Source organism: Entelurus aequoreus, linkage group LG02, assembly GCF_033978785.1.
Source record: "Entelurus aequoreus isolate RoL-2023_Sb linkage group LG02, RoL_Eaeq_v1.1, whole genome shotgun sequence".
NCBI lineage: Eukaryota > Metazoa > Chordata > Actinopteri > Syngnathiformes > Syngnathidae > Entelurus > Entelurus aequoreus.
The window spans coordinates 8,696,248-8,718,460 of NC_084732.1; the positions used below are offsets into that span (position 1 = coordinate 8,696,248).

At 36.1% G+C, this 22,213-nt stretch overlaps 1 protein-coding gene across 1 annotated transcript in view; it reads left to right on the plus strand.

Moving 5' to 3' along the window:
* LOC133665357 (ATP-binding cassette sub-family C member 12-like) overlaps window positions 1–16,483 on the plus strand; it is a 47,623-nt gene extending 31,140 nt beyond the window's left edge. The window contains exons 20-30 of the mRNA XM_062070646.1: window positions 2,121–2,303; window positions 4,938–5,164; window positions 5,236–5,373; window positions 9,000–9,189; window positions 9,521–9,610; window positions 9,673–9,862; window positions 9,927–10,086; window positions 10,148–10,226; window positions 11,682–11,795; window positions 16,086–16,250; window positions 16,379–16,483. Of these exons, the coding sequence (XP_061926630.1) occupies window positions 2,121–2,303; window positions 4,938–5,164; window positions 5,236–5,373; window positions 9,000–9,189; window positions 9,521–9,610; window positions 9,673–9,862; window positions 9,927–10,086; window positions 10,148–10,226; window positions 11,682–11,795; window positions 16,086–16,250; window positions 16,379–16,483 (1,641 nt within the window). The remainder of the gene's footprint in view (window positions 1–2,120; window positions 2,304–4,937; window positions 5,165–5,235; window positions 5,374–8,999; window positions 9,190–9,520; window positions 9,611–9,672; window positions 9,863–9,926; window positions 10,087–10,147; window positions 10,227–11,681; window positions 11,796–16,085; window positions 16,251–16,378) is intronic.
* Window positions 16,484–22,213: the final 5,730 nt, after the last annotated feature.

Genomic DNA, 22,213 nt, shown 5'->3' on the forward strand with positions numbered 1-22,213 from the left:
ATTTTACATAAAAAAAGTAATAATTTTACGAGAAAATATTGCAATATTACAGAAACAGAAAGAATATGAGAGATTGTTCCCAATTTTACAAGAAAAGCTTGAAATTTTATGAAAAAAGTCATAATTTTACTCGAGAAAAGTCCGAATTTTATAAGAAAACTTCAAAATGTTGGCGACGTTATAATAATCATCGGAAATTTTATCTGGGAAATTAAGACAAAAGTCATAATTTTACTCGAGAAAAGTCCGAATTTTATAAGAAAACTTCAAAATGTCGGCGACGTTATTATAACAATCGGAAATTTTACCCGGCAAAATGATGACAAGTCGTAATTTGACTATAAAAATGTCACTATTTCACAAGAACCACAAAAAAATTGGCAATATTGTGATAAAAGTCAGAATTTTATATACCACTTTGCATTCAAAAGTAATAATTTTACATAAAAAAAGTAATAATTTTACGAGAAAATATTGCAATATTACAGAAACAGAAAGAATATGAGAGATTGTTCCCAATTTTACAAGAAAAGCTTGAAATTTTATGAAAAAAGTCATAATTTTACTCGAGAAAAGTCCGAATTCTATAAGAAAACTTCAAAATGTTGGCGACGTTATAATAATAATAATCGGAAATTTTATCTGGGAAATTAAGACAAAAGTCGTAATTTGACTATAAAAATGACACTATTTCACAAGGACCACAAAAAAATTGGCAATATTGTGATAAAAGTCAGAATTTTATATACCACTTTGCATTAAAAAGTAATAATTTTACATAAAAAAAAGTAATAATTTTACGAGAAAATATGACAATATTACAGAAACAGAAAGAATATGAGAGATTGTTCACAATTTTATAAGAAAAGTCGACACATTGTAAAAAAAAAAAAAAAAGACTGCTTTTAGTTAATTTTTGTATGTAATTGGTTTTTAATTTTCATTATTTACTTCAAGTTACTACAGTATGTCTCTATATACATATTTATTTATTTAGTTTAATTAATTTTGGCCAAAGTGGGCGCATTTCCATTTCTTACGCACACTTGTTATTTCATATGTTGTATACTTTGCCTTGTTCATGTCTCAAGAAGGGTAGAAATACAAGAACACACACACACACACACGCACACTCTCTTGTGTTTGTTACCTTCTTGAGACCTCCGGAAAATGCCTCCCTGTTTAGGACCAGCCTTTCTAGATGTATAAAGAAGTGTATTTACAACATTAATAATATATACATACTATGCACATATAAAAAAGCTTGTTGTGAAAAATGAGTTGGAATTTCCACAAGAAAAACTTAGAATTTTGGCAGTTTTATAATAAAAGTTGTCATTTTACTCAACGCAAGTCCAAATTTTACAAGAAAAACTGAGCATTTGTGCAATGTTATGATAAAAGTTGGAATTTTACTCAATAACAGTCGCAATCTTACAAGAAAAGCTTAAAATTTTATGAAAAAAGTCATAATTTTACTCGACAAAAGTCCGAATTTTATAAGAAAACTTCAAAATGTCGGCGACGTTATAATAATAATCGGAAATTTTACCTGGCAAAATGATGACAAAAGTCGTAATTTGACTATAAAAATGTCACTATTTCACAAGAACCACAAAAAAATTGGCAATATTGTGATAAAAGTCAGAATTTTATATACCACTTTGCATTAAAAAGTAATAATTTTACATAAAAAAAGTAATAATTTTAGGAGAAAATATGGCAATATTACAGAAAGAATATGAGAGATTGTTCCCAATTTTACAAGAAAAGCTTAAAATTTTATGAAAAAAGTCATAATTTTACTCGAGAAAAGTCCGAATTTTATAAGAAAACTTCAAAATGTCGGCGACCTTATAATAACAATCGGAAATTTTACCTGGCAAAATGATGACAAAAGTCGTAATTTGACTACAAAAATGACACTATTTCACAAGAACCCCAAAAAAATTGGCAATATTGTGATAAAAGTCAGAATTTTATATACCACTTTGCATTAAAAAGTAATCATTTTACATAAAAAAAGTAATAATTTTAGGAGAAAACATATCAATATTACAGAAACAGGAAGGTCTTCTAGTAGCTCAGGTCCCAAACCTCTCATCAGCTGTCCTTTGCAGTCCGACAACAAGACCACATCAGACCGGGGAGACATCTCCAAGAACCCGGACTTGCACTTCTACCAGCTGGTCTACGGCATGATGGTGGTCGTCATGGTGACGCTGGCCCTCGTCAAGTGCTTCATCTACACGCGCGTCACCTTGAACGCCGCCTGCACCTTCCACGACACCATGTTGAAGAAGGTACCGTCGGGACTCCGCCCACACCCCATAATTCTAAGACCTTCTGGAATTATGACAGCTGATTGGCCGTTCATCCCGCAAAAGGAGGAAGTACGAACAATAGCGACACCGGCGAAAGTACGGCGCTATCGCTAAAATGGTCGCCCGCCTCTCGTGCTTTTTCTCCGTCTTGCCTGGCAAGGATCAAAACTGAAAGTTAACTTGGCCTATGTGCGCATTCTTCTCCACTCTCTCTCCCGCACTCGGTACTTCACGGCGCCATTCAAACCGGAGAAAATAATACTGTTGTTATTCGGACTACAGAGCGCATTGCTTTATAAGCCCCGCCCACTATTTATTTTCCCATATATTAGCCGCGCCAGACCATAAGTCGCAGATATATAGGTTGTGATATGAGTTATTTACACATAAATGTACTGTAAATATTTATTTACATACCTTAATTGTTTCCAAAGGGTGTCTGCGACAAGGCAGTAAAACGGCCACTCTAACAAAACAGAAGTCACGAGGTTGTGAAATTAGTTATTTACACAAAAATGTTCTGTAAATATTTATTTACATACCTTAATTGTTTCCAAAGGGTATCTGTAACAGGGCAGTAAAACGGCCGATCAAACAAAACAGAAGTCATGAGGTTGTGAAATTAGTTATTTACACATAAATGTTCTTAAATATTTATTTACATACCTTAATTGTTTCCAAAGGGTGTCTGTGACAAGGCAGTAAAACGGCCACTCTAACAAAACAGAAGTCATGAGGTTGTAAAATGAGTTATTTACACATAAATGTTCGTAAATATTTATTTACATTACCTTAATTGTTTCCAAAGGGTGTCTGTAGCAAGGCAGTAAAACGGCCGATCAAACAAAACAGAAGTCATGAGGCTGTGAAATGAGTTATTTACACATAAATGTACTGTAAATATTTATTTACATACCTTAATTGTTTCCAAAGGGTGTCTGCGACAAGGCAGTAAAACGGCCGATCAAACAAAACAGAAGTCATGAGGTTGTGAAATGAGTTATTTACACATAAATGTACTGTAAATGTTTATTTACATACCTTAATTGTTTCCAAAGGGTGTCTGTAGCAAGGCAGTAAAACGGCCGATCAAACAAAACAGAAGTCACGAGGCTGTGAAATGAGTTATTTACACAGAAATGTTCTGTAAATATTTATTTACATACCTTAATTGTTTCCAAAGGGTGTCTGCGACAAGGCAGTAAAACGGTCGATCAAACAAAACAGAAGTCGTGAGGCTGTGAAATTAGTTATTTACACAGAAATGTTCTGTAAATATTTATTTACATACCTTAATTGTTTCCAAAGGGTGCCTGTAACAAGGCAGTAAAACGGCCACTCTAACAAAACAGAAGTCATGAGGTTGTAAAATGAGTTATTTACACATAAATGTTCGTAAATATTTATTTACATACCTTAATTGTTTCCAAAAGGTGTCTGCGACAAGGCAGTAAAACAGCCGATCAAACAAAACAGAAGTCAAGAGGTTGTGAAATTAGTTATTTACACATAAATGTACTGTAAATATTTATTTACGTACCTTAATTGTTTCCAAAGGGTGTCTGTAGCAAGGCAGTAAAACGGTCGATCAAACAAAACAGAAGTCATGGTCATGGACCTGCTAGCTTGCGCAAGCTAGCTCTCCAATCAGCTCAACAGACTCAATAAATCCACGGTGACGTTTTGGTGAATTTACGGAGAAGTTTGTGAAAGTGAAACAATGCAAAAAGAACGCAAATTGTAAGTTAATAATACCAACTCGGACACTCGAAAACGTGTTAGCATCTTCGCTAATATACGATAGCATGTTCAAATATGCATGAAAACACTCCTACGGACATCAAACATAATAATAATAATAGATTTTATTTGTAAAATAGCACTTTATATTGAGCAGTATGCATATATCTTCTTTTTTTAAAAAGAAGGGCTTTTAAGCCTTTTTTTAAAAGCATCCACAGTCTGTGGTGCCCTCAGGTGGTCAGGGAGAGCGTTCCACAGACACACGGGACGCTTTAGTAAGTAAGAATTGTTGTAGTTGTATTGTAAAACTTACAAACGTGGCTCGGAGTGACGAATGGAGAATCCACACGAGTAGAAACGCTATGGACGGCTAGAAGACGGAACGGCACTAAATGGAGCGAACTCGTCCAGAAGATGGCGCCACGGCACAATCAATTACACACCTTTTCAGTGTCTTTGCTTGTCGTTGTTGTTGTTGTTGTTGTTTTAAACTATTAGCATCACGGCAAATTAGCCGCACCGTTTTATAAGCCGCAGGGTTTAAAGCGTAGGAAAAAAGTATCAGTTTACGTGCATGGATGGTTGGTGTGAATGGAGAATCCACACGAGTAGAAACGCCATGGACGGCCAGAAGACGGAAGGGCACTAAATGGAGCGAACTCGTCCAGAAGATGGCGCCACGGCACAATCAATTACACACCTTTTCAGTGTCTTTGCTTGTTGTTGTTGTTGTTTTAAACTGTTAGCATCACGGCAAATTAGCCGCACCGTTTTATAAGCCGCAGGGTTTAAAGCGTAGGAAAAAAGTATCAGTTTACGTGCATGGATGGTTGGTGTGACATGCTAACTCAGACTCCGCCTACTTTCCAGATCATGGCCAGCCCCATGAGCTTCTTCGACACCACACCCACGGGTCGCGTCCTCAACCGCTTCTCCAAGGACCAGGACGAGGTGGACAGCGTGCTGCCGCTCCACATGGACCCCTTCCTGCAGTTCGCCCTGCTGGTGGCCTGCACCGTGGTCGTCGTCTCCACCGTCTTCCCCGCCATGCTGCTCGCCGTGGCGGTCATGGGGCTCCTGTTCGCCCTCATGCTCTTGTCAGTCGCCCGCCGTGCCCGTGCCGGGGCGGGGGAAAAACGCTCTGACATGTTCCTCGCCGCTCTCGCAGCATCTCCCAGAAGAGCATTCGCCAGATGAAGAAGATGGAGAACGTCAGCCGCTCGCCGTGCATCTCCCTCACCACCTCCACCCTGCAGGGCCTCAGCACCATCCACGCCTTCGCCATGAGGGACAAGCACGTCCAGCTGTAAGAAATCACACGCCAGAGACGGGGAAGGAGTTCTCTCTAACGAGCGAGCGAAAATACATGTCAACTTTTCTGGTTTTCACATTCATCGTACTTCGCTATGCAGAGCCGACGGCGTCTCCGAGATGTTGTCCAGTTTGCAATTTAGTCCAATTTAGCTCTGCATCCTCTACTCATTGGTGGCAGCTTCAGGGTACCTTGAACGCATCTTCCAAATTGTCCATAGCGTCCACCTAGGTTGCCTTGACGGAGATCGAAACTGAAAGTTAACTTGACATGTGTGCTCCACGCTTGCAGTTTGTGCAGGTGAAGTAAAAGTGATGGTGTCATGGTGTGCAGGTGAAGTAAGAGTGATGATGTGCAGGTGAAGTAAGAGTGATGATGTCATGGTGTGCAGGTGAAGTAAGAGTGATGGTGTCATGGTGTGCAGGTGAAGTGAAGAGTGATGATGTCATGGTGTGCAGGTGAAGTAAAGAGTGATGATGTCATGGTGTGCAGGTGAAGTAAAGAGTGATGATGTCATGGTGTGCAGGTGCAGTAAAGAGTGATGATGTCATGGTGTGCAGGTGAAGTGAAAGTGATGATGTCATGGTGTGCAGGTGAAGTGAAGAGTGATGATGTCATGGTGTGCAGGTGAAGTAAGAGTGATGGTGTCATGGTGTGCACTGGTGAAGTAAGAGTGATGATGTCATGGTGTGCAGGTGAAGTGAAGAGTGATGGTGTCATGGTGTGCATTGGTGAAGTAAGAGTGATGATGTCATGGTGTGCAGGTAAAGTAAAGAGTGATGATGTCATGGTGTGCAGGTGAAGTAAAGAGTGATGATGTCATGGTGTGCAGGTGAAGTAAAGAGTGATGATGTGCAGGTGAAGTAAAGAGTGATGATGTCATGACGTGCAGGTGAAGTAAAGAGTGATGGTGTCATGGTGTGCAGGTGAAGTGAAGAGTGATGATGTCATGGTGTGCAGGTGAAGTAAAGAGTGATGATGTCATGGTGTGCAGGTGAAGTGAAGAGTTATGATGTCATGGTGTGCAGGTGAAGTAAAGAGTGATGATGTCATGGTGTGCAGGTGAAGTAAAGAGTGATGATGTCATGGTGTGCAGGTGAAGTAAAGAGTGATGATGTCATGGTGTGCAGGTGAAGTAAAGAGTGATGATGTGCAGGTGAAGTAAAGAGTGATGATGTCATGACGTGCAGGTGAAGTAAAGAGTGATGATGTCATGGTGTGCAGGTGAAGTGAAGAGTGATGATGTCATGGTGTGCAGGTGAAGTAAAGAGTGATGATGTGCAGGTGAAGTAAAGAGTGATGATGTCATGACGTGCAGGTGAAGTAAAGAGTGATGATGTCATGGTGTGCAGGTGAAGTAAAGAGTGATGATGTCATGGTGTGCAGGTGCAGTAAAGAGTGATGATGTCATGGTGTGCAGGTGAAGTGAAAGTGATGATGTCATGGTGTGCAGGTGAAGTGAAGAGTGATGATGTCATGGTGTGCAGGTGAAGTAAGAGTGATGGTGTCATGGTGTGCACTGGTGAAGTAAGAGTGATGATGTCATGGTGTGCAGGTGAAGTGAAGAGTGATGGTGTCATGGTGTGCATTGGTGAAGTAAGAGTGATGATGTCATGGTGTGCAGGTAAAGTAAAGAGTGATGATGTCATGGTGTGCAGGTGAAGTAAAGAGTGATGATGTCATGGTGTGCAGGTGAAGTGAAGAGTGATGGTGTCATGGTGTGCAGGTGAAGTAAAGAGTGATGATGTCATGACGTGCAGGTGAAGTAAAGAGTGATGGTGTCATGGTGTGCAGGTGAAGTGAAGAGTGATGATGTCATGGTGTGCAGGTGAAGTAAAGAGTGATGATGTCATGGTGTGCAGGTGAAGTGAAGAGTGATGATGTCATGGTGTGCAGGTGAAGTAAAGAGTGATGATGTCATGGTGTGCAGGTGAAGTAAAGAGTGATGATGTCATGGTGTGCAGGTGAAGTAAAGAGTGATGATGTCATGGTGTGCAGGTGAAGTAAAGAGTGATGATGTGCAGGTGAAGTAAAGAGTGATGATGTCATGACGTGCAGGTGAAGTAAAGAGTGATGATGTCATGGTGTGCAGGTGAAGTGAAGAGTGATGATGTCATGGTGTGCAGGTGAAGTAAAGAGTGATGATGTGCAGGTGAAGTAAAGAGTGATGATGTCATGACGTGCAGGTGAAGTAAAGAGTGATGATGTCATGGTGTGCAGGTGAAGTAAAGAGTGATGGTGTCATGGTGTGCAGGTGAAGTGAAGAGTGATGATGTCATGGTGTGCAGGTGAAGTAAAGAGTGATGATGTCATGGTGTGCAGGTGAAGTGAAGAGTGATGGTGTCATGGTGTGCAGGTGAAGTGAAGAGTGATGGTGTCGTGGTGTGCAGGTGAAGTAAAGAGTGATGGTGTCATGATGTGCAGGTGAAGTAAAGAGTGATGATGTCATGGTGTGCAGGTGAAGTGAAGAGTGATGGTGTCATGGTGTGCAGGTGAAGTGAAGAGTGATGGTGTCGTGGTGTGCAGGTGAAGTAAAGAGTGATGATGTCATGGTGTGCAGGTGAAGTAAAGAGTGATGGTGTCATGGTGTGCAGGTGAAGTGAAGAGTGATGGTGTCGTGGTGTGCAGGTGAAGTAAAGAGTGATGATGTCATGACGTGCAGGTGAAGTAAAGAGTGATGATGTCATGGTGTGCAGGGGAAGTGAAGAGTGATGATGTCATGGTGTGCAGGGGAAGTGAAGAGTGATGATGTCATGGTGTGCAGGGGAAGTGAAGAGTGATGATGTCATGGTGTGCAGGTGAGGTAAAGAGTGATGGTGTCATGGTGTGCAGGTGAAGTAAAGAGTGATGATGTCATGGTGTGCAGGGGAAGTGAAGAGTGATGATGTCATGGTGTGCAGGGGAAGTGAAGAGTGATGATGTCATGGTGTGCAGGGGAAGTGAAGAGTGATGATGTCATGGTGTGCAGGTGAGGTAAAGAGTGATGGTGTCATGGTGTGCAGGTGAAGTAAAGAGTGATGATGTCATGGCGCGCAGGTGAAGTGAAGAGTGATGATGTGCAGGTGAAGTAAAGAGTGATGATGTCATGACGTGCAGGTGAATTAAAGAGTGATGATGTCATGACGTGCAGGTGAAGTAAAGAGTGATGATGTCATGACGTGCAGGTGAATTAAAGAGTGATGATGTCATGACGTGCAGGTGAAGTAAAAGTGAGAATGTCATGGTGAAGTAAAAGTGATGATGTCATGATCACGTACAAGTGATGATGTCATGATGAAGTAAAAGTGATGTCGTGGTGAAGTAAAAGTGATGATGTCATTGTGAAGTAAAAGTGATGATGTCATGGTGAAGTAAAAGTGATGATGTCATGGTGAAGTAAAAGTGATGTCATGATGAAGTAAAAGTGAGAATGTCATGATCACGTACAAGTGATGATGTCATGGTGTAATAAAAGTGATGTCATGGTGAAGTAAAAGTGATGATGTCATGGTGAAGTAAAAGTGATGATGTCATGGTGTTTGAATGAGTCCACAGAGAAGAAGAAGAAGAAGAAGGTGTATTGCTGCTGCTGATGATTTCATGACAAGATGTGTCTTCTTGCTTCCTTCCCGCTGTGGCAGCTTCAAGTCCCTCAACGACATCAACTCCAACCACTTCCTGCTCTTCATCTCGGGGACGCGCTGGCTGGCCTTCAGGCTGGACGTCATGGCGGCATCCCTCACCCTGCTGGTCTCGCTCTTCGCCGTCCTCACCAGCAACGAGCACATCAGTCCTGCCTTGAAGGGCCTGGCCCTGTCCTACACCATCCAGGTAGGAGCACATCAGTCCCGCCTTGAAGGGCCTGGCCCTGTCCTACACCATCCAGGTAGGAGCACATCAGTCCCGCCTTGAAGGGCCTGGCCCTGTCCTACACCATCCAGGTAGGAGCACATCAGTCCCGCCTTGAAGGGCCTGGCCCTGTCCTACACCATCCAGGTAGGAGCACATCAGTCCCACCTTGAAGGACCTGGCCCTGTCCTACACCATCCAGGTAGGAGCACATCAGTCCCACCTTGAAGGGCCTGGCCCTGTCCTACACCATCCAGGTAGGAGGATGAGCTCCCTGGTGTGTTTGCGGCTGACGGGCATGGTGTGTTTGCAGCTGACGGGCATGCTGCAGTACGTGGTGAGGCAGGCCACGGAGGTGGAGGCCAGGTTCAACTCTGTGGAGCGTCTGCAGGAGTACATCACGGTCAGGATGGGTGGGACCTTCCAGTGGTGGATGTCAGGTTCTGAGCAGTCTGGTGTGTGCAGGGTTGTACGTCCGAGGCCCCCAGACACCTCCAGGACTCTGAGGTCCCGGGGGACTGGCCCAAGAACGGGGCCATCTCCTTCCAGGACTACCAGATGAGGTACCGGCACAACACGCCCGTCGTCCTCCACGGGCTGGACTTCCTGGTGCGAGCCGGAGAGAAGCTGGGCATCGTGGGAAGGACGGGTTCTGGTGAGGTCCGAGACCGCGGTGTCCCTGGGAAGCTCCGACATGTCCTCCGTGCTTGTTGCTGCAGGGAAGTCCTCCTTAGGCGTGTCCCTGTTCAGGCTGGTGGAGCCGGCAGCAGGACGCATCCTGATCGACGGAGTGGACATCTCCCACGTGGGCCTGCAGGATCTGCGCAGCAAACTGTCCATCATCCCTCAGGACCCCGTGCTCTTCATCGGCACCGTCAGGTCAGCTGCGGCGGACATCTTGGTTTGTGAGCGCCTGCTGACCGCCCGCGTGCGCCCGCAGGTACAACCTGGACCCCTTCGGCACGCGCAGCGACCAGGACCTGTGGACGGCCCTGGAGAGGACCTACATGAAGGATATGGTGAGTCATGGCCGCGTCACATGACTGGACGGTGAGAAATACACCATGGCGTGTTGCAGAGGCTCTTAGAGAAGAAAGGAAACGTATCAAACATGAAAAGGTGCAAACAAATCAAGTACAAACAATTAAAATTGATTTAAAAAAACATTAACAAATAAAAATTGTTTTTACTTTTTTAATGTACTAATTAATTAATTCAGAAAATTATAATAATAAATAAAGAAATTATACAGTTAAACATAAAAAATTTAAAGTTTTTATTAAAATTTAAAAAATAAATACATTTTCTACCGCTTGTCCCTTTTGGGGTCTTATTTCGTGAGTCAAACAAATAAAATACAAACAATTAAAAATTAATTAAAAAAACATTACCAAATAAATGTTTAATTAGAATACAAAAGTGTACTAATTAATTAATTTTGAAAATTATAATAATAAATTTAAATAATAAATAAAGAATTATAGAGTTGAACATAAAAATTTAAAGTTTGTATTGAAATTTAAAAAAAATAAATACATAAATAAAATAAAAATGAATGAAACAATAATAAATAGAGATATAGAGAAAACAAATACATAACTATAAACACAAAAATACATAAATATGCTTACAAAAATAAAGTATTTCGTGAGTCAAACAAATAAAATACAAACAATTAAAAATTAATTAAAAAAAACATTGCCAAATACATTTTTAATTAGAATACAAAAATGTACTAATTAATTCATTCAGAAAATTATCATAAATTCAAATAACAAATTAATAAAATATATCGTTAAACATAAAATAATAATAAAATATTGTTGTTATTAAAATGTAAAAAAAAAATATACATAAAATAAAAATGAGTAAAACAATAATAAATAGCGGTATAAAAATAACAAATACATAACAATATAAATTTTAAAAAATAAATACAATTACAAAAAGAAGTTATTTAGTGAGTAAAACAAATTATAAATGACTAAAACGTTAAACATCAAAAATAAACAAATTTAAAGTACATAAATGCATTCAATAATTCAAAAAATTATAATAAATACATAAAATATATAATTAAAACATAAAAATAATTAAATACCTTTAAAAATAATAAAATACATTAATAATATACGCATAAATAAAACAATAATAAATATAGAAATAAAGAGAATAAATACATAAAATAAATAAATAAATACAATTATCAATCAAAGTTGACTTATATAGCCCTTAATCACAAATGTCTCAAAGGGCTGCACAAGCCACAACGACTCGCAAGAAAAACTTCAACCTGATGGGAACAATGAGAAACCTTGGAGGGGACCACAGATGTGGGGGTTTATTTTATAAACATCTCCGCCTTGCCTTTGATTTCTCATTTCCGGCACTTATTGCGACCCCCAAACACAGAAGAAAGGTAACAGGAGGTAAGAAAAGTTGCCTTGAAGTCTGTCTGTGGTTTGTGTGCACAGATCTCCAGACTGGACGGACAGCTCGAGGCGCAGGTGTGTGAGAACGGGGAGAACTTCTCAGTGGGCGAGCGACAGTTGATGTGCATGGCCCGAGCACTGTTGCGCAACTCCAAGGTAACACGCCGGAACTTGGGGCGGTATAGCTCGGTTGGTAGAGTGGCCGTGCTCATGCATGCAGGATAGTGGATGGATGGATGGATGATAGAATATAATGGCTAGATGATAGTGGATGGATGACAGATGATAGTGGATGGATGGATGGATGATAGAATATAATGGCTAGATGATAGTGGATGGATGACAGATGATAATGGATGGATGCTTGAATGGATGGTCAGATAAACAAAAGTCAATGGATGATAGTGGATGTGTGGCTGGATAAATAGACAGACAGATGGATGTATAAATAAATACTTGATGTTGACATCCCATAATAGTTGACGTTGACATCCCATAATAGTTGATGTTGACATCCCATAATAGTTGACGTTGACATCCCATAATAGTTGATGTTGACGTCCCATAATAGTTGACGTTGACATCCCATAATAGTTGATGTTGACGTCCCAAAATAGTTGATGTTGACATCCCATAATAGTTGATGTTGACATCCCATAATAGTTGATGATGACATATATATATATGAGTGTGTGTGTGTGACATGGTTGAGTTCCCTCCAGTCCTCAACGTGTACCACCCCCTACGTGACCTTTGCCCTCCCTGCAGATCATTACCACCCCCCACGTGACCTTTGCCCTCCCTGCAGATCATTACCACCCCCCACGTGACCTTTGCCCTCCCTGCAGATCATTACCACCCCCCACGTGACCTTTGCCCTCCCCACAGATCATTATCAATCAATCAATCAATCAATCAATGTTTATTTATATAGCCCTAAATCACAAGTGTCTCAAAGGGCTGTACAAGCCACAACGACATCCTCGGTGTCGAGTGGGTCTGACATAATATTGTGAAAGTCCAACACATCAGCGAAAGTCCAGTCCATGGTGGGGCCAGCAGGAACCATCCCGAGCGGAGACGGGTCAGCAGCGTAGAGATGTCCCCATCTGATGGACAGGCTAGCGGTCCACCCCGGAGCAGAGTAGAAAAGAAAAGAAAAGAAACGGCAGATCAACTGGTCTAAAAAGGGAGTCTATTTAAAGGCTAGAGTATACAAATGAGTTTTAAGATGAGACTTAAATGCTTCTACTGAGGTAGCATCTCTAACTTTTACCGGGAGGGCATTCCATAGTATTGGAGCCCGAATAGAAAACGCTCTATAGCCCGCAGACTTTTTTTGGGCTCTGGGAATCACTAATAAGCCGGAGTTATTTGAACGCAGATTTCTTGCCGGGACATATGGTACAATACAATCTGCAAGATAGGCTGGAGCTTGACCGTGTAGTATTTTATACGTAAGTAGTAAAACCTTAAAGTCGCATCTTAGGTGCACAGGAAGCCAGTGCAAGTGAGCCAGTATAGGCGTAATATGATCAAACTTTCTTGTTTTTGTCAAAAGTCTAGCAGCCGCATTTTGTACCAACTGTAATCTTTTAATGCTAGACATAGGGAGACCCGAAAATAAAACGTTACAGTAATCGAGACGAGACGTAACGAACGCATGAATAATGATCTCAGCGTCGCTAGTGGACAAGATGGAACGAATTTTAGCGATATTACGGAGATGAAAGAAGGCCGTTTTAGTAACACTCTTAATGTGTGACTCAAACGAGAGAGTTGGGTGGAAGATAATACCCAGATTCTTTACCGAGTCTCCTTGTTTAATTGTTTGGTTGTCAAATGTTAAGGTGGTATTATTAAATAGATGTTGGTGTTGAGCAGGACCGATAATCAGCATTTCCGTTTTCTTAGCGTTGAGTTGCAAAAAGTTAGCGGACATCCATTGTTTAATTTCATTAAGACACGCCTCCAGCTGACTACAATCCGGCGTGTTGGTCAGCTTTAGGGGCATGTAGAGTTGAGTGTCATCAGCATAACAGTGAAAGCTAACACCGTACTTGCGTATGATGTCACCCAGCGGCAGCATGTAAATACTAAAGAGTGCAGGGCCAAGAACTGAACCCTGGGGAACTCCGCACGTTACCTTAACATAGTCCGAGGTCACATTGTTATGGGAGACACACTGCATCCTGTCAGTAAGATAAGAGTTAAACCAAGACAAGGCTAAGTCTGACATACCAATACGCGTTTTGATACGCTCTAATAAAATATTATGATCAACAGTATCGAAAGCGGCGCTAAGATCAAGAAGCAGCAACATAGATGACGCATCAGAATCCATCGTTAGCAATAGATCATTAGTCATTTTTGCGAGGGCTGTCTCCGTAGAGTGATTTGCCCTGAAACCGGATTGAAAAGGTTCACAGAGATTGTTAGTCACTAAGTGTTCATTTAGCTGCTGTGCGACAATTTTTTCGAGAATTTTCGAGATAAACGGTAGGTGGGACACCGGCCGGTAGTTTACCATGAGGTCAGGATCGAGGTTAGGTCTTTTGAGTAGAGGATGAATAACCGCTTTTTTGAATGCTAGAGGAACAGTACCAGAGGAAAGTGATAGGTTTATAATATTTAACACTGATGGACCTAATAAAACAAAAAGCTCCTTGATAAGTTTCCCAGGAATTGGGTCAAGTAAACATGTTGTTTGTTTTGTCCCATTTACACATTTTAACAATTCCTCCAATGTTATTTCATCAAAGAGAGAGAAACTATTTTGGAGGGCAACGTCCGTCGTATATACAGTCATATTTGTGTTAATAGAACCCAGTTGTAGCTGAGATGCATTGTCTTTAATCTCTTTTCTAATGACTTCAATTTTCTTATTAAAGAAATTCATAAAGTCATCTGCTGAGTGGGTGGAGCTACTGGGAGGAGTCCCTTGTTGGGTTAGCGATGCTACTGTACTAAACAAAAATTTAGGATCATTTTTGTTGAGGTGGATGAGATTTGAGTAATATTTAGCTTTAGCTGAGGTAAGCATGCGTTTATAAGTTATTAAACTATCACTCCATGCTTGATGGAAAACCTCAAGTTTAGTCGCACGCCATTTGCGTTCCAGCTTTCTACATGATAATTTCTGGGCTTTAGTTTCTTCTGTAAACCATGGGGTACGCCTTTTAGGGGCCCTTTTTAGCTTTAGCGGTGCTACATTATCAATGGTGTCGCGCAGGGCGTCGTTAAAGCTGTTAGTGAGGTTATCAATAGAGCCCACATAATTTGGGAATGGTGCCATTACTGAAGGCAGTAGGTCAGTAAGAGTCGTCGTTGTGGCAGTATTAATGTTGCGGCTGCTATAGCAGTTATTATTATTATTATTAGTTTGTTGACAATGAGTCAGAACTTCGAATTTTATAAGGTAATGATCGGACATTACTTTAGTGTACGGGAGTATCGTAACTTTAGAGGTGGTGACACCCCTGACAAGCACTAGATCTATCGTATTACCGTTGCGATGCGTGGGTTCATTTATTATTTGTGTAAGACCACAGCTATCAATTATAGTCTGGAGCGCCACGCATGGAGGGTCCGATGGGGTATTCATATGGATGTTAAAGTCTCCCATTATGATTATATTGTCGGCGTGCGTCACTAGATCAGCAACAAACTCTGAAAATTCATTGATAAAGTCCGAATAGGGCCCAGGGGGCCGGTAGATGACAGCCAGGTGCAGAGGCAGCGGTGTGACAAACCTCACAGTAAGCACCTCAAACGAGTTATATTTATTATTTAGGTCCGAGGTAAGGCTAAAGTTTTTGTTGTATATTAGTGCAACACCCCCACCCCTTTTAATGGGGCGGGCAATATGCGTTCCCGCATAGCCAGGAGGAGACGCCTCACCCAGCGCAAAAAATTCGTCAGGTTTGAGCCAGGTCTCGGCTAGACCAACGACATCAAGATTGTTGTCTCTGATGACTTCATTAACTAATAACGTTTTGGAAGACAATGACCTTATGTTTAAAAAGCCCATATTATAGGTAGTGGGCTGTTTTGAGGAGTTTTTGTTGAAAGTATCCGTAGTAGCAATATTAATAATGTTACGTTTATTATGCATAGTGCACTTTAAATAATTTCGACCATATCTAGGAATTGATATGATAGGAATTTTTAGATTGTTTGCCACCTCAGTAAAATGCATGTCCACCTCTGACGCAGAAAGAACATTATGTGAGTTGTATATTATTCTAGAAGAATTGCTATGTGTGCAGGGATTATCCAGCCTGGCGCTGGCTAGTTCTAGCTTAACAGACTCCTTCGTACACGCATCTATATATATATATATATATATATATATATATATATATATATATTACCAACCCCCCACGTGACCTTTGCCCTCCCTGCAGATCATTACCACCCCCCACGTGACCTTTGCCCTCCCCACAGATCATCCTCCTGGACGAGGCCACAGCTTCCATCGACGCTCAGACGGACGCTCTGATCCAGACCACCATCAGTGATGCCTTCAGGGACTGCACGGTGCTCACCATCGCACACCGCATCCACACTGTCATGCAGGCACACCGCATCCTGGTCATGGAGCACGGCAAGGTGACACACACACACACACACACACACACACACACACACACACACACACACACACACACACACACACACACACACACACACACACACACACACGCTGCAGTACACTGATGCTGCCACACGTGCTCCAGGTGGCAGAGTTGGACAGTCCAGATGTTCTGTCCAGAAGGCCAGACTCTCTCTTCTCTTCACTGCTGGCGGCCGCAAACTCTGGCAGCCAATCACACGCACTTTGACCTGCACCTGCACTTTGACCTGGCCACAACATTAGGGACAGTGGGCGGTGCTAGTGCAGGGGTGTCCAAACTTTTTCCACTGAGGGCCACAATCATTTTCATATTTGTCATTTTCAAAAGCAATACAAAAATGTACTTTTTTAAAGTTACTTTTACGTCTCCCCTCTGGACTTTTGGTCCCGGGGATCTGGAAGGGTGTCAGTCATGGAAATGTTCAAAATAAGTCATTTATTTATAAATATAAATATATATTTGATTCAACACTTTAATCTCTAGACCAGGGGTCACCAACGCGGTGCCCGCGGGCACCAGGTAGCCCGTAAGGACCAGATGAGTAGCCCGCTGGCCTGTTCTAAAAATAGCTCAAATAGCAGCACTTACCAGTGAGCTGCCTCTATTTTTTAAATTGTATTTATTTACTAGCAAGCTGGTCTCGCTTTGCCCGACATTTTTAATTCTAAGAGAGACAAAACTCAAATAGAATTTGAAAATCCAAGAAAATATTTTAAAGATTAATGATGGGTTTTTAACATGTAAAGCGACTTTGGGTACTTAGAAAAGCGCTATATAAATCCCAGGTATTATTATTATTATTATTATTAAAGACTTGGTCTTCACTTGTTTAAATAAATTCATAATTTTTTTTACTTTGCTTCATATAACTTTCAGAAAGACAATTTTAGAGAAAAAATACAACCTTAAAAATGATTTTAGGATTTTTAAACACATTTACCTTTTTACCTTTTAAATTCTTTCCTCTTCTTTCCTGACAATTTAAATCAATGTTCAAGTAAAAAAAAATTTTTATTGTAAAGAATAATAAATAAATGTTAAGTTAATTTTTCATTTTAGCTTCGGTTTTTTCGACGAAGAATATTTGTGAAATATTTCTTCAAACTTATTATGATTAAAATTCAAAAAAATTATTCTGGCAAATCTAGAAAATCTGTAGAATCAAATTTAAATCTTATTTCAAAGTCTTTTGAATTTCTTTTAAAATTTTTGTTCTGGAAAATGTAGAAGAAATAATGATTTGTCTTTGTTTGGTCCAATTTGTTATATATTCTAACAAAGTGTAGATTGGATTTTAACCTTTTCAAAACATGTCATCAAAATTCTAAAATTAATCTTAATCAGGAAAAATTACTAATAATGTTCCATAAATTATTTTTTTAATTTTTTCAAAAAAGATTCGAATTAGCTAGTTTTTCTCTTCTTTTTTTCGGTTGAATTTTTAATTTTAAAGAGTCGAAATTGAAGATAAACTATGTTTCAAAATTAATTGTCATTTTTTTCATGTTTTCTCCTCTTTTAAACCGATTAATTAAGTGTAAATATCATTAATTATTAATAATAACATAGAGTTAAAGGTAAATTGAGCAAATTGGCTATTTCTGGCAATTTATTGAAGTGTGTATCAAACTGGTAGCCCTTCGCATTAATCACTACCCAAGAAGTAGCTCTTGCTTTCAAAAAGGTTGGTGACCCCTGCTCTAGATAAACGTCAGGTTTACGATATAAAGTTGCTTTATTGTTGTTGTTTTTTAATGTTTTTTCTTAAAACCTTGGTGTTTTTTTTATGGCAAACACACAAAATATGCAATCTAAAAATACAAAAAAGTGTAATTGGAACCTCTAATATGTCAATAATTCATACACGATATTGATTTGTATTTATTATTATTTTTGAGCAATGACCGTTTAAAAAAAAAAAAAATCCCACTAAAATGTTTGGAGATCCAAAAGGGCCCCACTCATAAAAGTAAGTGTGATAAGTCTTAATATGTATATTTTTATTCTTTTCAACGCTTAAGTCTTTAAGTTGTAATCATTTTTTTCATGTTTTTTTTGTCAAAAAATAGTTTATTAATGATAATAATAATACATAATGTAATGATTAATAATAATAATTAATAATTGTATTTTTTATTTTCAACTATTAAGTTCCTAGATCAACTTCAGATCTATCTGTGGATTATACATTTTTATCCTTTTTTAATATTTTTTTGTTTCACGCCATTTTTGTCTAAAAGTAGTTTATTAATTAATAATAATAATTAATTTAGTAATGAATAATAATATTTTTTTTTATTTTGAATGATTAAGTCTTTAGATCAACTTCAGATCTATGTGTCAATTTTAAGTTGTAATCATTTTTTTCATGTTTTTTTGTCAAAAAATAGTTTATTAATAATAATAATAATAAATAATGTAATAATTAATAATAATAATTAATAATTGTATTTTTTATTTTCAACTATTAAGTTCCTAGATCAACTTCAGATCTATCTGTGGATTATAAATTTTTTTCCTTTTTTAATTTTTTTTTGTTACACGTCATTTTTGTCTAAAAGTAGTTTATTAATTAATAATAAAAATTAATTTAGTAATGAATAATAATTAATTTTTTTTTTATTTTGAATGATTAAGTTTTTAGATCAACTTCAGATCTACGTGTCGATTTTAAGTTTTAATCATTTTTTTCATGTTTTTTTGTCAAAAAATAGTTTATTAATGATAATAATAATAAATAATGTAATGATTAATAATTATAATTACTAATTGTATTTTTTATTTTCAACTATTAAGTTCCTAGATCAACTTCAGATCTATCTGTGGATTATACATTTTTATCCTTTTTTTATTTTTTTTTGTTTCACGTAATTTTTGTCTAAAAGTAGTTTATTAATTAATAATAATAATTAATTTAGTAATGAATAATAATTAATATTTTTTTAAATTTTGAATGATTAAGTCTTTAGATCAACTTCAGATCTGTGTCAATTTTAAGTTGTAATCATTTTTTTCATGTTTTTTTGTCAAAAAATAGTTTATTAATAATAATAATAATAAATAATGTAATAATTAATAATAATAATTAATAATTGTATTTTTTATTTTCAACTATTAAGTTCCTAGATCAACTTCAGATCTATCTGTGGATTATACATTTTTATCCTTTTTTTATTTTTTTTTTGTTTCACGTCATTTTTGTCTAAAAGTAGTTTATTAATTAATAATAATAATTAATTTAGTAATGAATAATATTTTTTTTTTTTTTTAATTTTGAATGATTAAGTCTTTAGATCAACTTCAGATCTACGTGTCGATTTTAAGTTGTAATCATTTTTTTCATGTTTTTTTGTCAAAAAATAGTTTATTAATAATAATAAATAATGTAATAATTAATAATAATAATTAATAATTGTATTTTTTATTTTCAACTATTAAGTTCCTAGATCAACTTCAGATCTATCTGTGGATTATACATTTTTATCCTTTTTTTATTTTTTTTTGTTTCACGTCATTTTTGTCTAAAAGTAGTTTATTAATTAATAATAATAATTAATTTAGTAATGAATAATAATTCATTTTTATTTTTATTTTGAATGATTAAGTCTTTAGATCAACTTCAGATCTACGTGTCGATTTTAAGTTGTAATCATTTTTTTCATGGTTTTTTTGTCAAAAAATAGTTTATTAATAATAATAATAATAAATAATGTAATAATTAATAATAATAATTAATAATTGTATTTTTTATTTTCAACTATTAAGTTCCTAGATCAACTTCAGATCTATCTGTGGATTATACATTTTTATCCTTTTTTTATTTTTTTTTGTTTCACGTCATTTTTGTCTAAAAGTAGTTTATTAATTAATAATAATAATAAATTTGGTAATGAATAATAATTAATTTTTATTTTGAATGATTAAGTTTTTAGATTAACTTCAGATCTACGTGTCGATTTTAAGTTGTAATCATTTTTTTCATGTTTTTTTTGTCAAAAAATTGTTTATTGATAATAATAATAATAAATAATGTAATAATGAATAATAATAATTAATAATTGTATTTTTATTTTCAACTATTAAGTTCCTGGATCAACTTCAGATCTATCTGTGGATTATACATTTTTATCCTTTTTTTAATTTTTTTTCTTTCACGTCATTTTTGTCTAAAAGTAGTTTATTAATTAATAATAATAATAAATTTATTCATGAATAATAATTTATTTTTATTTTTATTTTTAATGATTAAGTTTTTAGATCAACTTCAGATCTACGTGTCGATTTTAAGTTTTAATAATTTTTTTCATGTTTCTTTTTTGTTGTTTCATGGTCTTTTTGTCAAAAAATGGTTTATTAATAATAACAATGAATAATGTAATAATTAATAATAAAAATTTATATTTATATTTTTTATTTTCAAATATTAAGTTCCTAGATCAACTTCAGATTTTTCTGTGGATTATAAATTGTTATCATTTTTTTACCTTTTCTTTTTGTATAATTAATTAATAACGTATTTTATTAATTAATAATAATAATAAATTTAGTAATTAATAATAATTAATAATTGTATTTATTTTCGATGATTAAGTTTTTAGATCAACTTCAGATCTATGTGTTGATTTTAAGTTTTAATCATTTCATGGTTTCTTTTGTTGTTTCATGGTCTTTTTGTCAAAAATAGTTTATTAATAATAATAATGAATAATTTAATAATGAATAATAATAATTAATAAGTGTATTTTTTATTTTCAACTATTAAGTTCCTAGATCAACTTCAGATCTATCTGTGGATTATAAGTTTTCATCCTTTTTTTAATTTTTTTTTATTTTTTTTTGTTTCACGTCATTTTTGTCTAAAAGTAGTTTATTAATTAATAATAATAATTAATTTAGTAATGAATAATAATTAATAATTGTATTTATTTTTAATGATTAAGTTTTTAGATCAACTTCAGATCTACGTGTCAATTTTAAGTTTTAATCATTTTTTTCATGTTTGTTTTTTGTTGTTTCATGGTCTTTTTGTAAAAAAAAAAAAAAAGTTTATTAATAATAATAATGAATAATGTAATAATTAATAATAAAAATGTATATTTATATTTTTTATTTTCAAATATTAAGTTCCTAGATCAACTTCAGATCTATCTGTGGATTATAAATTGGTATCATTTTTTTACCTTTTCTTTTTGTATAATTAATGAATAAAGTAGTTTATTAATTAATAATAATAATTAATTTAGTAATGAATAATAATTAATAATTGTATTTATTTTCAATGATTAAGTTTTTGGATCAACTTCAGATCTATGTGTTGATTTTAAGTTTTAATCATTTCATGGTTTTTTGTTGTTGTTTCATGGTCTTTTTGTCAAAAAAGAGTTTATTAATAATAATAATAAATAATTTAATAATGAATAATAATAATTAATAATTGTATTTTTTATTTTCATCTATTAAGTTCCTAGATCAACTTCAGATCTATCTGTGGATTATAAGTTTTTATCATTGTTTTAATGTTTTTAATGTTTGTTTCATTCCCTTTTTGTCAAAAAGTACTTTAATTAATTAATAATAATAATTAATTTAGTAATGAATAATAATTAATAATTGTATTTATTTTTAATGATTAAGTTTTTATATCAACTTCAGATCTATGTGTCGATTTTAAGTTTTAGTGCTTTTTTTCTTCTTTTTTTTGTTTTTTGTTTCATGGCATTTTTGTCAAAAAAAATTTTATTAATTAATAATAATAATTAATAATTGTGTTTTTTATCTTCAACGATTAAGTTCCTGGATCAACTTCAGATCTATTTGTGGATTATAGATTTTTTATCATTTTTTTATTTATTTATTTTTTCTTTGTTTCTTGCCCTTTTTGTCAAAAAGTAGTTTATTAATTAATAATAATAATTAATTTAGTAATGAATAATAATT